Source organism: Hippocampus zosterae, chromosome 16 (assembly GCF_025434085.1).
Source record: "Hippocampus zosterae strain Florida chromosome 16, ASM2543408v3, whole genome shotgun sequence".
Lineage (NCBI taxonomy): Eukaryota > Metazoa > Chordata > Actinopteri > Syngnathiformes > Syngnathidae > Hippocampus > Hippocampus zosterae.
In genome coordinates, this window is record NC_067466.1 from 3,574,106 (window position 1) to 3,589,253 (window position 15,148).

Sequence of the window (15,148 nt, forward strand, 5' to 3'; positions counted from 1 at the left end):
CCAATCTGCATCCTCTGAGAGGAGGGACCCAACCAAGCTACGATGAACTCAATGGAAAAATACCCCCAGGGGTGCCTGAGAGGGGGGGAGGATGAGCACCCCAGTCGGACGGACACAACGGATACAGACCCGGGCAACGGACAATCGACTTTGAGTAAAACGTGTACATGCGGCAAAGTCTGCAAGAACATCCATGGCTTGAAGATCCACCGAGCGAGGATGAAGTGCCCGTTGGGAGCAGAAACAACACAACGCACAGGTGTTACACCTGGTGAGACGCAGGAGGTGCCAGGCCCGGAGTCACCCCACAGTGCCCAGAACCTCCACGTGTTGCAAACTAATCCCTCGAGCATCAAGTCTGAAACGAGGCGGATCAAATGGCCTGCAGCTAGCATGACCTCTCTCTGGAAGCAATTCGACGACGATGTCGACCAAATTCTGGAGGCTATGGCGAAGGGACACGCCGACGGGAAGCTACAAGCTATGACAGCAGTCATTGTCAGCTTCGCAGCAGAAAGGTTTGGCGAGGAGGAGAAGAAAAGCCCGGGAACAACGTACGCAAAGAATCAAAGAGCGGTAAGGATCCACAACATCAGGCAGGAGATGAAAACGCTGAAGTCCCAGTACAAGGCGGCAGGACAAGAGGAACGCACTGACCTGGCCCAGCTAATGTGCATCCTACGGAAAAAGATTAGAGTTCTCCGCCAGTGCAGAGTGGCACCGGAGGCGGCGACGCCAGAGGGCACGGAAGCGTGCTGCTTTCATCGCTAACCCCTTCAAGTTCACGAAGGATTTGCTGGGGCAGAAGCGGAGTGGCAATCTGGTCTCCTCGCAGGAAATCATAAACCAACATCTGAAGCAGACGTACAGCAACCCCGCAAGAGAGCAGGAGCTGGGAGAATGCAACATCCTCATAGACCCCCCTGAACCTGAAGAGCAGTTCGACATGTCGGAGCTGCAGCTAAAGGAAGTCAGGGAGGTTGTCCGCAGAGCAAGGGCGAGCTCTGCTCCAGGACCGAGTGGCACTTCAGACAAAGTGTACAAGAACTGTCCCAAACTCCTGCTGCGTCTGTGGACAATCCTGCGAGTCTTCTGGAGAAGGGGAAGGATCCCTGAACAATGGAGAATGGCTGAAGGGGTATGGATCCCGAAGGAGGAAAACTCCACTCAGCTAGACCAGTTCCGCATCATCTCCCTGCTGTGTGTTGAGGCAAAGGTTTTCTTCAGTGCTGTTTCCAAGCGGCTGTGTACCTACCTGGCAAAGAACTCCTACATCGATACATCTGTCCAGAAAGGTGGCATCTCAGGAATTTCAGGATGTTTGGAACATACCGGTGTGGTCACACAGCTTATTCGGGAGGCCAGAGAGAACAAAGGTAACCTATCAGTGCTGTGGCTTGACCTGGCAAATGCATTCGGCTCCATTCCACACAAGCTCGTCCAGCTCACTCTGACAAAGCATCATGTACCCAGCAGATGCAGAGATCTCATCGCTGATTATTACAGCAATTTCAGGATGAGGATCTCTTCAGGAGCAATGACATCCAGTTGGCACAAGGTGGAGATCGGCATCATCACAGGGTGTACTATCTCTGTGACACAGTTCTCGCTAGCCATGAACATGCTCACAAAATCTGCTGAGCCAGAGTGCAGAAGGCCCCGCATGAACTCCGGACAACGGCAACCACCCATCAGGGCATTCATGGATGACCTCACAGTCACGACAGAATCAGTCCCAGGCTGCCGGTGGATTCTGAAGGGTCTTGAAAAGCTGGTGGCGTGGGCCCGGATGCGTTTCAAACCCGCCAAATCAAGATCTATGGTGCTAAGGAAAGAGAAGGTGGAAAACAAGTTCCGGTTCACCATCTCAGGCACAGCCATTCCATCAATCTCAGAGAAGCCGGTCAAGAGCCTAGGGAAGCTTTTCGACTGCTCTCTGAGAGACACAAAATCTATCCAGTCGACATACACGGAGTTGGATGGCTGGCTGAAATCAGTGGACAAGTCAGGCCTACCGGGGAAGTTTAAAGCCTGGGTATACCAGCACGGCATTCTTCCCAGGATCCTGTGGCCCCTCCTGGTCTACTCCGTCCCCATCTCGACAGTTGAGACCTTAGAGAGGAAGGTCAGCAGCCACCTCCGGAGATGGCTAGGACTTCCAAAGAGCCTGAGCAGCATCGCTCTCTACGGAAACAGCAACAAACTGCAACTGCCCTTCAAATCCTTGGAGGAGGAATTTAAGGTCACCGAAGGTGGCTAAGGCTGGGATCCAAGTGAGGACTGGCAGGAAATGGAGGGCAGAGGAAGCGGTTGAAGAGGCAGATGCAAGGCTCCGGCACAGGTGCTTGACTGGAGTGGTCACACGAGCTCGAGCTGGGCTAGGATCCTTTCCATCTCACCAGCTGAACACCAAGGGGAAGGAGGGGCGACGTCTTGTACAGGACGAGGTGAGAGCAGCAGTGGAGGACACAAGAACCTGCAAGGCTGTGGGAATGAAACAACAGGGTGCTTGGACAAGATGGGAGAACGCAGTTGAGAGGAAAGTGACCTGGGCAGAGCTTTGGAAAGCAGAGCCTCAACGCATTAAATTCCTCATCCAGGCAGTTTATGATGTGCTCCCAAGCCCGTCAAATCTGCACACATGGGGCATAGCAGAGACACCGGCATGCCCACTGTGCTCCAAGCGAGGAACCCTGGAACACATCCTCAGTGGCTGCACAAGGGCACTTGGAGATGGACGGTACAGGTGAAGGCATGATCAAGTCCTTAAGACTATCGCGGAAGCCATTACCGCAGGGCTGGCATGGGCTAAACAGTTCCGCCCCTCCAATAAAACCGTCGCCTTTGTCACAGCTGGGGACAAGCCTACCGCGGCCAGCAGAACATCATCTGCAGGCATCCTGACATCTGCAAGAGACTGGCAGTTGTTGGTGGATCTTGAAAAAAAGCTGAAGTTCCCCAGCCATATTGCAGTTACCACCCTACGACCTGACATTGTCCTCGTATCGGAGTCCACCAAACAAGCAGTGCTGCTGGAGCTGACAGTGCCGTGGGAAAATCGCTTGGAAGAAGCCTTTGAGAGGAAGCTCTCTAAGTACGCAGGACTGGTCAGCAACTGCCAGCTGGCTGGTTGGAGAGCAAGGTGTTTCCCTGTGGAGGTTGGTTGCAGAGGATTTGCAGCCCGTTCCTTGGCCAGAGCCTACTGTAGTTTAGGCATCGATGGAGAGAGGAAAAGGAGAGCCATCCGCAATACCACTGAAGCGGCAGAAAGAGCCTCAAGATGGCTGTGGCTCAAAAGAGGAGATCCATGGAGTCATGGTAGCTAGCTAGCTGTCTGGACACAAGCCGGGACTTGATCAACCCCGGCTGGGTCACCTGGAGGAGGGCGTCTGATAGTTGAAAGACCCAAAACGTCCAGTGAATCCAGGAACATCACTGTAGATGTGTCCAGACAAGGCATCAGTAGATGTATGTACACAGATATGCTCAGCGCAGAGGTGTCGGCCGTTTGGGCGGAGGGCCTTTTTCTTGAGTAATCACGTCAAAGCAAGGGGGGCGAAGGCTAGATTCAATCACAGTGGGAAACAAATTGGGAACAAAGAGTTGTTGAATACCAAAAGACAGTTTGGGAACAGCTGTCGCGCCCAGGTGGACATTAGTCATCAGCCAAGTCTGTGACTTGTGTATTCGGGTAGATCAGATCACTACCGAGGGGCCTGACCGGGGGGCGCGGTATCCTAATCGCTGGGGCAGGGTCTTTCTTGTATTTTGCAATAAAAGTTCGAACCGGCGGAGAGGGAGCCGAGTGTGATCGCAGAGCAACAACCGTCGTTCGGTCTCAGAGGTCCGCTCCCGCCGATATTGAAGACAATTTTCCTGTGTGCCGAGTCGTTTCTTTAACTTTGTCCGAGAAAATCTCTGACAATCACACACCACAGAATTTGCAAGTTTTGAGGGAGCATTCATTTGGCATGGTGACTGCAGGAATGTCCACCAGAGCTGTTGCACATGAATTGAATGTTCATTTTTTTTATCATAAGTCATCTTCCAAAGGTGTTTTAGACAATTTGGCAGAATAACCGAATGGGCCTTAGGATCTGTACACAATTCGTGTAAGTTCAAAACATCCTTGTTCTTGCATGGCCAACATACTCCCGAACATGTCACCTATTTAGCATGTTTGGAGATGATTAGTATCGGCACGTACGACTGTGTGTTCCAGTTCCTGTCAATATCCAATAATTTGGCACAGACATTGAAGAGGACCAACATTCCACAGGTCACAATCAATAACCTGATCAACTCTGCAAAGAAGATGCCTGAAGCAAATGGTGGTTTCACCACAAGGTTCTCACTGCTTTTCTGACCCCCTAAAATTCCCCAATAAAGCAAAACTCACATTTCAGAGTGGCCTTTTATTATGGCCAGCCTAAGGCACACCTGTGCGATAATCATGCTATCTAATCAGCACCTTGATATACCACACCTGCGATGTTGGAATGGCTTATCTCAACAAATAAATGCACAATAAAACATTTTGACAGATGGAGTAACGAGTGCTAGCTTGTTAACCTGCTGTCTGGCAGTCGGCAGTCAGCAGGTTAACAAGCTAGTATCCAGGAGTTCAATTACCTGGTGGTTGATTAGAAGCACTTCTGGCAAAAGCCAAACTGTGGCAGGAATTTTACTTTCTGGCCCTGCATTTGACACCTATTTTAGTGGGCAACCATTGCCAACCACTACAGCATTCAGAATGATAAAATGTGTTTTTCTTGATTTTGAGTGAATATTTTGGTGCAGGGTTCCCATTCTTTTCTTGAAATTATTTTATAGGACTTCTCAGACTTTTCCATCTGCTACATCCATCCATTTGCTGATCTGCTTATCCTCACAAAGATCACAGGGCATGCTGGAGCCTATCCTTGCTGTCTTCGGGCAGTAGGCGGGGGATACCCTGGACTGGTTGCCAGCCAATTGCAGGCCAAACATCGATGAACAGCCATCTGCACCCACAATGACACCTAGGGCCAATTTAGACTGTTCCATCAACCTGCCACACGTTTTTGGAATGGGGGACGAAACTCACGCAGGCACACCAGATAAAACCCGTAGAAATTCTTTGTCAAGTACTAATGCAATCAGAATGAGAAAATGGTTTTGTAGACTTTTGATGATTGTTTTGGTGATTAAACTATCTCCTACTTTTGTAAAATGACAGATATAACACTTTGATCTGTAGTAATTAGTAGGGCACCATTGCTAACTACTACAGCAATCATAATGAGAAAGGGTGTTTTTTCCTTGATTTTTTTTTGGTTGAATTTTTTTGTCAAAGTAGGTCTATTTTCATCGTTGAAATGTCTCCTACTTCTCGAAAATGACACACATGATGAAAATTTGAGGTGTCGAAGTTAGACGACTTTGCTGTGGACGACAGCAATTAGAATGAGAAAGGTGATTTACTTGATTTTTGGTGAATATTTTTGTCTATTAAGATATCCTTTATTTAAGATATCCTTTATTTGTCCCACACTGGTGAAATTTATGACTGCCATTGTAAGTTAAATGCCTCTTATTTTCCCGTAATGAGAGATATCAGCACAATTTGTGCTGTGGTACCTAGTGATCTACCATTTTCAGCTACCAATGCATTCAAAATGAAAGTAAAAAATATTTATGCACAGTGGGCAACTGTTTAACATGTCTGCTTGATTGATCACTCTAAATTGGCCCTCGGTGTGATTGTGAGTAGGAATGGTTGTTTGTCTATGTGTGCCGTGCAATTCGCTGGCAACCAGTTCAGGGTGTACCCCCACCTACTGCCTGAAGTCAGGATCCAGCATACCCATTAACCTCGGGAGGAAAAGCCTTTATTTAAACGAATTAAAGATACTATGAAAGTTTGCTAGGGTTCAAAATGTGTTGTGATGAACCAGAAAAAAACGGTTTATCGGCATCTTTGTCTTTTACATTCGCCTTCAACGCTTTGGGGTCCGAAATGGGACAATCCGAAACGATAATTCCGATTTCCCACGTTACGTGAATGCAGCCTAAATCCGTGGAAGAGAGGGACGAGCACTGCACTCCCGGTTCATGATGGCGACTAAGTGTGCACGTTCTCGACCAAGCAAGGCTCTTCTGGGACATGTACACGTGCTCGGATACCATGAACCTGTGTTGACGACATTACTGCTGCTTGGTGGCAGCAGTTCCGTAAACATGCAAACGCTATTGTTACAATATTTGTTTGGTCAAAGTTGTAATCTCAGCATTCAAGAATAAACGCTCCTTAATCAGTCGCCGTCGAAACACGAGCGAGAAATAGAGATAAATAATCTTGCCATATCAATGGCACAAAGACCGAGGAGTGTAGCTATTAAGAGAATTTTATAGATCAAGTGTTCATAAGTATTGTATATTACAACAATAGATAGGTGCATTGCAATTAAGAGATTTGAGTTCTACCCGACGGTGATGTATTTCAAGGTACGCCTTCTGGACGTGGACCAACAGGGTGTGTTTACGTTTTAAATTCACAGCACGTGGACCAATCACCAGAATGTGCGTGGAACCTTGAGGGGTTGGGTCTTAATGCAGAGTGGTTGCACATCGATGTGATTTTCCTTCATTCCATCAAGTTACTGTTGAAAAGTAAGAACTAGTCTTCCAAATTAAGATGCTTAACAGTTTCCAACAAACAAAATGGACGGCTCTCATTTAAGAACGGCCATCCATTCTTATCCTTAATCGTCTTCTTATGTAGCAGGCATTGCATACAATTATCATTCTCCTAAATTGTACTTTAGTATCAACTATTTCAGTTTCGGGAAAAATTAATGTAACACCAATGTTATTTAAGAGACATTTGAATGTCCTCCACCACATGACATGACTCAATTTGGCAGTACAATTGAAGACCGTAAAATGTTTCCAATAAACGAAACGGAATGATTTCGTTTACGAACGGATAATCAATTTTATCCTTAATCTTAGTATTTTTATACATGCATTGCATATAATCGTCATTCGGCCATATGGTGCTTTAGTAACAACCCTTTCAGTTTTGGCTTCAAAATTATTGTAACACTAACTGGATAAACATATGAATACAGTATCATCCACCACATTACACGACTCCATTTGGTACTTCAAAAACCGGAAATAGTATATTTTAATGTTGAGCTTGACTTTTTTTGTGTCCGACGAGCAGCAACTTCAGTGGATCCAATGAGGTGACGCCGCGTTCCGGGCCCGACTGATGAAGTCAACCCGGTGATAAGCTGGGCTAAAACTGTCCTCTATTAAAATCCAGAGGCTCTAAATTGCCTCAAAAGTCGTCCTCTAATATCAGAGGAAACACGAAAGAGGCCGGTGTGTTGTTAATTTGGTCCGCAATTGTAAATCCTGAAGAAAGGTAAGTTCACGTTAGTGTTAGTCATGCGGCTCTATCCATGCTTTCCTGCTAGCTAACAGAATGTTGTAAATTTCGAATAGTGGGTGCGATTCTAATGCTGCTTTATTTTTTGCCTAGTACATGCAGTTGAAATGTGTTCCTGGCGCGGCTTTGTGTGTATAGTATTGAAATGAAAGGTTAACGTGTGGGATAATAAGTTTTACACTCTATCCCGCAACTCACAATTGTATCTCGTGGTATACAGTGTAATATACTTGGTAGACATTAAAGCCAAAACCAACTCAAAGGGCTGATAAAGCCAGGAAGGTCACGAAATTTCTCTTGTCCACGCTATAGTTTTAATGACCGTTTATTCTTGGCAAACTGTATGTTTTAATGGTCAATGCATCTTTATATTGCTCAACATTAACGATATCTTAGAAGAGATAATTTGGTGAGTCAAAAAAAATAAAAACAAGGACACTGATTCCATATTTTATCTGTATCATTTCAGCTCATCATGGTTTGGAGAAAGTTTCCATTGGCTACTTTGTTCTGCCTTGTTCTAGCAATGTTGCCTTCTCACACGGGTATGAGCTGCAGATAATATTTTATATTTTTGTCTGGGGTTGTGTATTCACTGCAATATAGCAGACTCTACAATGGTTGAAATATAAGTACAGTAAATGAAAATATTGATGGAATGATTTGTGGTATACTTTTGCAGACGCCGTGGCAGTCATGTCAATAGATGTAGGGAGTGAATGGATGAAGATGGCAATAGTCAAACCTGGTGTGCCAATGGAGATTGTTCTCAACAAGTGGGTAGCAATAAGCTTCCACACAGGACACAAAACATGCATATCTGGTTCACATTGCTAATTCAGTAGCAGGTAAAAAGAATACGGTTGGATATTCTCACTTTTTGGTGTATTTTTAGAGAGTCGAGGAGGAAAACACCTGCAGTTGTATGTCTCAAGGAGAATGAAAGACTTTTCGGTGACAGTGCTTTAGGAGTGGTAAGCCTTTTTAGTTACAATCTATAATCATATTCACACTGCCCATTTCATTGTTGCACATTTTGCGTGAAATCTTCTGTTATTCATCGTTACCCGTCAACATTTTCAGTCTGTGAAGAACCCAAAAACTGTCTATCGACACCTGCAAAATCTCATGGGCAAGAAGCACGACAACCCACTTACAGCACTTTACCGGAAACAGTTTCCTGAGCACCAACTTCAAGTTGACCCTTCCCGAGACACAATTTACTTCAAAGACTCAGAGTAAGTGTGTGTGTGTGTCTGTCTGTAGTTTTTGCTCCTTTACCTCAACATACTGTGTCTGCTCATCAGCACTGAATACGTCACCTTCATTTTCACACACGATAGTATGTTCTCAATGTCATCTGTGAGGCGTTAGTAATGTTTGTTTTCAATAGTTGATGTCACTGAGCATTAAAGGTTATATTTTCTTCAGAAACTTAATCCTCTGTTTGCCGACCTGGAGTCAAAGAGCTGAAAAAATCTTGCTGCCAGGTGGTGCATACAGCGATGTATATTTTGAGTGACAAATAATAATAGTACTTATAATAATGTTACAAGATGACCATTATCTTCAGGGTTACATGTTGGGGGGGGGGGGGATTGTTAAAATTCAATATTTATTTTCCTAGGTAGCAGAGAGCCATATCAGATGGTTGAAAGAGCCACAATGTCTCTTGAGGTTGAAGACACCTCTTAGGTGTCAAACGCTGTGTGTTTTTGCTCATTATCCTGTTACAAGACCTGCAACTAAGACCAAGCTTTCTGACACTGGGCAGCACATTTCTCTCCTGAATACTTCGATAGTCTTGAGAATTCATTGTAACCTGCACAGATTATAGGCACCTTGTATGAGATGAAGCAAGAAAAAAACCCCTCAGAATATAGGAGCCTCCATGTTTCACGATGGGCACAATGCTCTTTTCTTGGTATGCTTCATTTTTGTGTTTTGTCTCATCTGTCCGAAGGACATTGTCTCAGAAATTTGTGGCTTGGCAACATTCAGTTTGGCCATGCCAGTCTCCCTCATTTATGATTTATTTTTAGCGCTGGTGCAATCCTAAATAATTTTCCATGAAGTCCACTATGGCGCAATCACCAACATCCGCACAATATTATTTTTTTTATTTATTGGCAAATGTGAGCTCCAGTGAGGAAAAGCCACTATCACCTCCGCAAAATCAAAAATATTGTAATAAAAGTTTTTTTTTTTTTTTAACGGGTTGAAGTGAACAACAATAGTCATGTACATATGAATTTTAGATGTGATTGGTCATAGTTTTCACACATTTAGCGACGCTCAAGTTTTGTTACAGGTCCACATGCAGACAGGTAGGCTGCCATATCTGTTAGCTTCTGCCACTTGTCTTGTTTTTAAAAAAGGCTGCGGGAGAAAAACTGAGTTTGGGTGTACTTTATTTTTATGCTCAATCCTCATCCTCAAATCCATCAAAGTCCTCATATTCTGTGTCCAAATGAACAGGTGGGCAAGTTCTCCTTTCGTCATTGTCAGAGTCGGTCCTGTTGGGATGCGCCTCCTCAGAAATGAGGCCGGCTTTTGCCAAAACTGGAACAACAGTGCAAGCAGACATGTGAGCCAAGCATCTCTAATCCATTCACAGATTGTGGCGTAACTCGCCCGGTGCTGCCTCACAGTCTTGGTAAAGCTGTGTCCATCATCTATCATCCATTGTTCCATGCCGCTCACAGCTTCACTTTGAAGTTTTCACCGATGTCCAGCATTTGGAGTTCCCTTGTCAAGCCTCCCGGCATGATGGCAAACTCGGTTCATTTGCCACACATGGAGTCATAGATCAAAAGGGATGGTGTTGTTGCCATGGTGAAGTGGTGTTTGCAAGAAAAATGATGCTGTTTTTGAAGGTCTAAACCTGGGCGACAATTCATTACATTTTGCACACACATCAGGCCTGTCAAAACGTTTTATATTTTAGTGGGTGATTGTGCCAGCGACCTAATATGCAAGTTACACTAGTGTGGCCAGCCAGGGTTGCGAGAGCCCTTCAAAGCCGCTCACAGCTCTAGTTGTCCAATGGATTTATACATTTTATTTTATTCCCTGGGGATACAAATGTCACCAATTTGTCAAATGGCCTATACATACTGTATAATCATGAACTTAGAAAATGCAGCATTCGTTTTTATATTTTCATGGTTATTTATTGACAGAGCAGGCTAAAATGACAAGTCCACGGGCTTTGTAGTTCATGGGTACATGACTTCTCTCATCTGCAAATGACACTATTGATTAATGACCTCATTATATGCAACCATTTGGGAACAAGCTTTTTTGTCACCAAGTAGTACGCTCTTTAAACTTCAATTTGAAGTTATGTAGTTTGCTGCTAACCTCTCTGTGGCTCTCTCAAGTCTCGTGCCATTCAGTGAGGTGATTTTATATCAGGCATGGCAGACTTGGGATATTTAAAAAATATTATTTTGGTTACCCTGTTTACACATCGTTTCCAAAAAATTATGCTGCAGCGTGGAGGGAGAGCCCTCACTACAGAACAGAGCCTCTTTGCAAGTACCTCTTGTGTGGATCTTACTGCAGTCTGCCACCAAAAACGGAACATTGTGCAAGATAGTCTCTTACTGCTCAATTTTACACAATATTCATTGCTTTGTATTATTTGGTCCCTTTCTGAACTTCAAAATGTCTGAAAATTAAGAAAACCAGAATCCCGATATGCTGAAAACCACCTAATCGGCCCAGACCAGTCATCCAGTGTGCCACTATCCCAACGTGCTAGTACTCCAAAGTGACCAAGCTGCAAGGGTCCATTATATCAGTTTTTTTTTGTTTGTTTGTTTCGTTTAATCCCCCCCCCCCACTCCAACCTCCCAAAACAATTCACCCATTTCGAATATGGTGCCTGCAACACATTCCAATAAAGGTGAAACTGAAGCATTTTTCCAACCGTGTTACACCCTTTTAACAACACTCAATCTTATGGAAACTGAGGTCTACCATATTTTCCACACTATAAAAGCATTCCATTTTCTCAAAAGCCGACAGTGCGCTTTATAATCCCGACACGCCTTATATATGGTGTTGCATTCTCTTTATATTCCCCATTGAGTTGTTTCTCTGTTAGTGTCCCGATGCCATGTCGTGGAGATTATTAGCAGGAACCAATTGTAACCTAAAAGGGTTGTTCTGCCCGACACTAATTGAGATGTGCATTCTCCGACACACACTCAAACCGACAACTACTTTGTGGGCTCTGCACAGCCATTATGAAATGAAGATAATACCAAAAGCATAGATAGCTACTGACTAAAGGAAGGAAAAAGGAGACAAGAGCAAGCAGACTTCTAAGGAAATTTCGCCCCTTGTGGATGTGAGCCCATGAGGTTTGGGTGCCTTTTTGTTGAATCATTGTCTTTATAACTTTTATCTTTCATTTATTGTTTTGTAATGCCATTTGTATTATGTTTCATGACCATGTACTTGACCGTTTCTGCATGGCTTTGCTCTCTATAAATAAAGTGGTACAGTGCACTCCGCTTAATAGAACACCGGTTAATAGAGTAATCCGCTTAATAGAGCAAAAGGCTCTGGAACAGATTTGCCTAATGCAATTTCCTATAAAGATACTCCGCTTAGTAGAACAGATCTCCGCTTAATAGAACAGGCCGTAAGCAATGAACATTGTAAAGTAGTGGTTTTCGAAGTGTAGCTATCGCGATACTGTACCACTATCGCGAGAAAACGCGGTAGTTCTAGCCGTATACAGTAACAGGTAGCACGCGTCACTCCACACATAGACACACGCACGTCACAATGGCTTCAACTTCATTCAAGAGACGAGAGAGAGACGAAGTGTAGCTATCGCGATACTGTACCACTATCACGAGAAAACGCGGTAGTTCTAGCCGTATCCAGTAACAGGTAGCACGCGTCACTCCACATATAGACACACGCACGTCACAATGGCTTCAACTTCATTCAAGAGACGAGGGCTATAAGAAGGACATACTCGGACGATACGATGCATTGCCGGATTCTCAGAAGGTACGCCCGCGGTTTCCAGGACTTCCCTCTTATCCAGCGCATTGAGAGGGAAGTCAACCGCAAAATTACGGACTCCTGTTTCCAGACAAAAGTAACGAAATTTTTCTCGTGATTTGAGATGTTTGACTGAAGTTGATTAAAGTTGTTGATTGATTAAAGATATGGACGTCCACAGTCGAAATATCTCTTCTAACTCGTCAGCAGGGGGTTTTCTGCGTGCATAACTTGGTCGTCGACGTGTCTGAAGGTGTACCTAATAAAGTGTCTCCGGTTAATAGAAACCCCGCTTAGTAGAACAGAAGCGCTTCGGCCCAATGGTGTTCTATTAAGCGGAGTGCACTGTATTGTAATTCCCTTTAGTGTAGCTCCATCTAGTGGATGCATAGCACAATTGCAGCCATGATTGTAGCTTCTATTCTATGCACCTTATAATGCGGTGCACCCTCTATATGAAAACAGTTTTGAAATAGGCCATTCATAGAAAGTGAGCTTTATAATCCGAAGCGCCTAATCGTGCAAAAAATACGGTAGTTGTTGGAAGCCTAGGTGAAATTCTTTCTTATTGTTGCTTGATGTCCAACCTATGTTGCTAAACAGTTCAAGATCTCCATTGTGTATTGCAATTCATAATGTAGCATATATTTTCAATGGGAGACAGCTCTGTACATTGGAGATGGGGTGCTGTTGACGTGAACTTGGGAAGTTGTGAGTCGGTGGGGAGAATAATTTGAAGACCTCAATTCCACCGACACGCTTTCCTTTGAGGAAGTAAAGCTAGGAGACTCTGAGGTGCATGGGACATCACCCAAACTCGTCAACATGTTTTGTGGACTGGGGGGAGGCATTTGACAGTGTCCTTTGGGGAGTTCTGTTGGTGTTGACTTGGACTGCCGGCTGGCCTGGGAGCGCCTAAAGATCCCTCCGAAGAGTTGGAAAGAGTGGCTGCGGAGAAGGAAACTTATTAGGACTTGGGGTTTGTATTAAGACACAGACCCATGTTCAATTCTGGCGATTTTTTTCACACATTTGTATTTGCTCCAGCTTGTCACTGCTCAAGTGTTGTCAGTTTCACCTTAGCATTCAACTGCTTTTATTTGGTTCTATTCAATTTAAGGAAAACCTTTTGTATTAAATATATGCTTGTTGTGGTGCCCTTGTATGACACTCATTGGAAAGTTGTGAGTGCCGGTAGTCTGAATTCTACATTGATTACACTGCCTCAATACCATGAGGACCTCTTGAAAATCATTCGTCGGTCCATCCTTGCTGATATTTTTGTTGGGGAAAAATTTGGTGGAATACCGAATCTTGAGCTTTAAGCCACATGAGAGTTGTTGGGGGGGGGGGGGTTCAAATGTTATCCAATAATGAACAGAAAACATCTTTGTCCATTTGTCAGGAAAATGCAGTACACACCAGAAGAAATTCTCGGGATGATGCTCAATTATTCTCGTGGACTGGCTGAGGACTTTGCAGGTCAGTTTTCTTTTTGAGTAAAATTCACATTTTGTCATTTGTATTCATTTGCCAACTTTTCCTCAAATGTATTTCTTCCTACTTTTTTTCCCAACTTGTAGAACAGCCAATCAAAGATGCAGTTATCACTGTTCCAGCCTTTTTTAATCAGGCAGAGCGAAGGTCAATGCTGCAGGCTGCACAAATGGCAGGTCTGAAGGTCCTTCAACTCATCAATGACAACACAGCCGTTGCCTTGAATTATGGGGTCTTTAGAAGGAAAGATATTGATGCCACAGGCAAGGTAAAATTCAGCATTACTCCATAAATCTTTGTTCAGTCCTCAATGCTTTACAAAAATGACGAATGTCAATGAGCCATTGAGCTCCTCACAGGATTAACTATATATAAATTCAGCTGCTGTGATCGATATGTGGCACCGACCTTTGCAGTCATTGGCATTTTAACAAACACTTTGAAATGTTATTTTGAGGTCGCGGAGTGCCAACAAATTGCTAAATTATCTAATATGATTTTCTTTCAGAATGTGATGTTTTATGATATGGGCTCAGGCAGCACAACTGCCACTATTGTCACATATCAGACCGTGAAAACAAAGGATTCTGGCACCCAGCCGCAGTTGCAGATTCAAGGTGTCGGGTAAGTCTGTAAAACGTTGATTATTGCTAGTCATATTATGACTGTTGTCTTGACTATGATGCAGTCCACTTGTAAATCATAGAAAAGGACAACCACTTTTATAAACATTTTATAAATTAATATGAATGGATGACACAGAGTAAAAAAGAACCTGCCGAAGTCAAACACAAACAAAATGTAATGCTGAATGGAGGGAGAGAACAAAAAAATCAGAACAACATTAATAGCAAAGAAATAGAAATAAACAAAGAAAACATCGCCCCATTACTACTCCTAGCATTTCTAAAGTGCCTCTTTAGGTCTGCCCGGTCCGAAACAAATTATCTTAACGTTGCTAATCCACAAATACTGAGGAGCAGGCTAATTGTATCATAGCTGTTGCCCAAGAGGCGTGAGTTTTTTTAAGCTCCTCTTCTACGGTTGCGATGCGTGTTTCAGCCTCTTCTACTCGTGCTGAATTGCCAGAAATATTTTTCACAGTGCTTGACGATTTTCTTTCAATCACCTCAATTGAGTTTTGTGATTGTCGTAAATGTCTTCTTGCGTTTTGCTCCAAATATACGC

The 15,148-nt window shown here is 44.0% G+C and overlaps 1 protein-coding gene across 1 annotated transcript in view; it reads left to right on the forward strand.

Annotated features, from left to right (window-relative positions):
* The first annotated feature begins 7,200 nt into the window (after positions 1-7,200).
* The window catches only part of hyou1 (hypoxia up-regulated 1), a 42,170-nt gene continuing 34,222 nt past the window's right edge, over positions 7,201-15,148 (forward strand). Inside the window, exons 1-8 of the mRNA XM_052046235.1 lie at positions 7,201-7,414; positions 7,908-7,983; positions 8,121-8,214; positions 8,334-8,412; positions 8,522-8,676; positions 13,869-13,945; positions 14,047-14,228; positions 14,469-14,584. Of these exons, the coding sequence (XP_051902195.1) occupies positions 7,914-7,983; positions 8,121-8,214; positions 8,334-8,412; positions 8,522-8,676; positions 13,869-13,945; positions 14,047-14,228; positions 14,469-14,584 (773 nt within the window). The 5' untranslated portion in view covers positions 7,201-7,414; positions 7,908-7,913. The remainder of the gene's footprint in view (positions 7,415-7,907; positions 7,984-8,120; positions 8,215-8,333; positions 8,413-8,521; positions 8,677-13,868; positions 13,946-14,046; positions 14,229-14,468; positions 14,585-15,148) is intronic.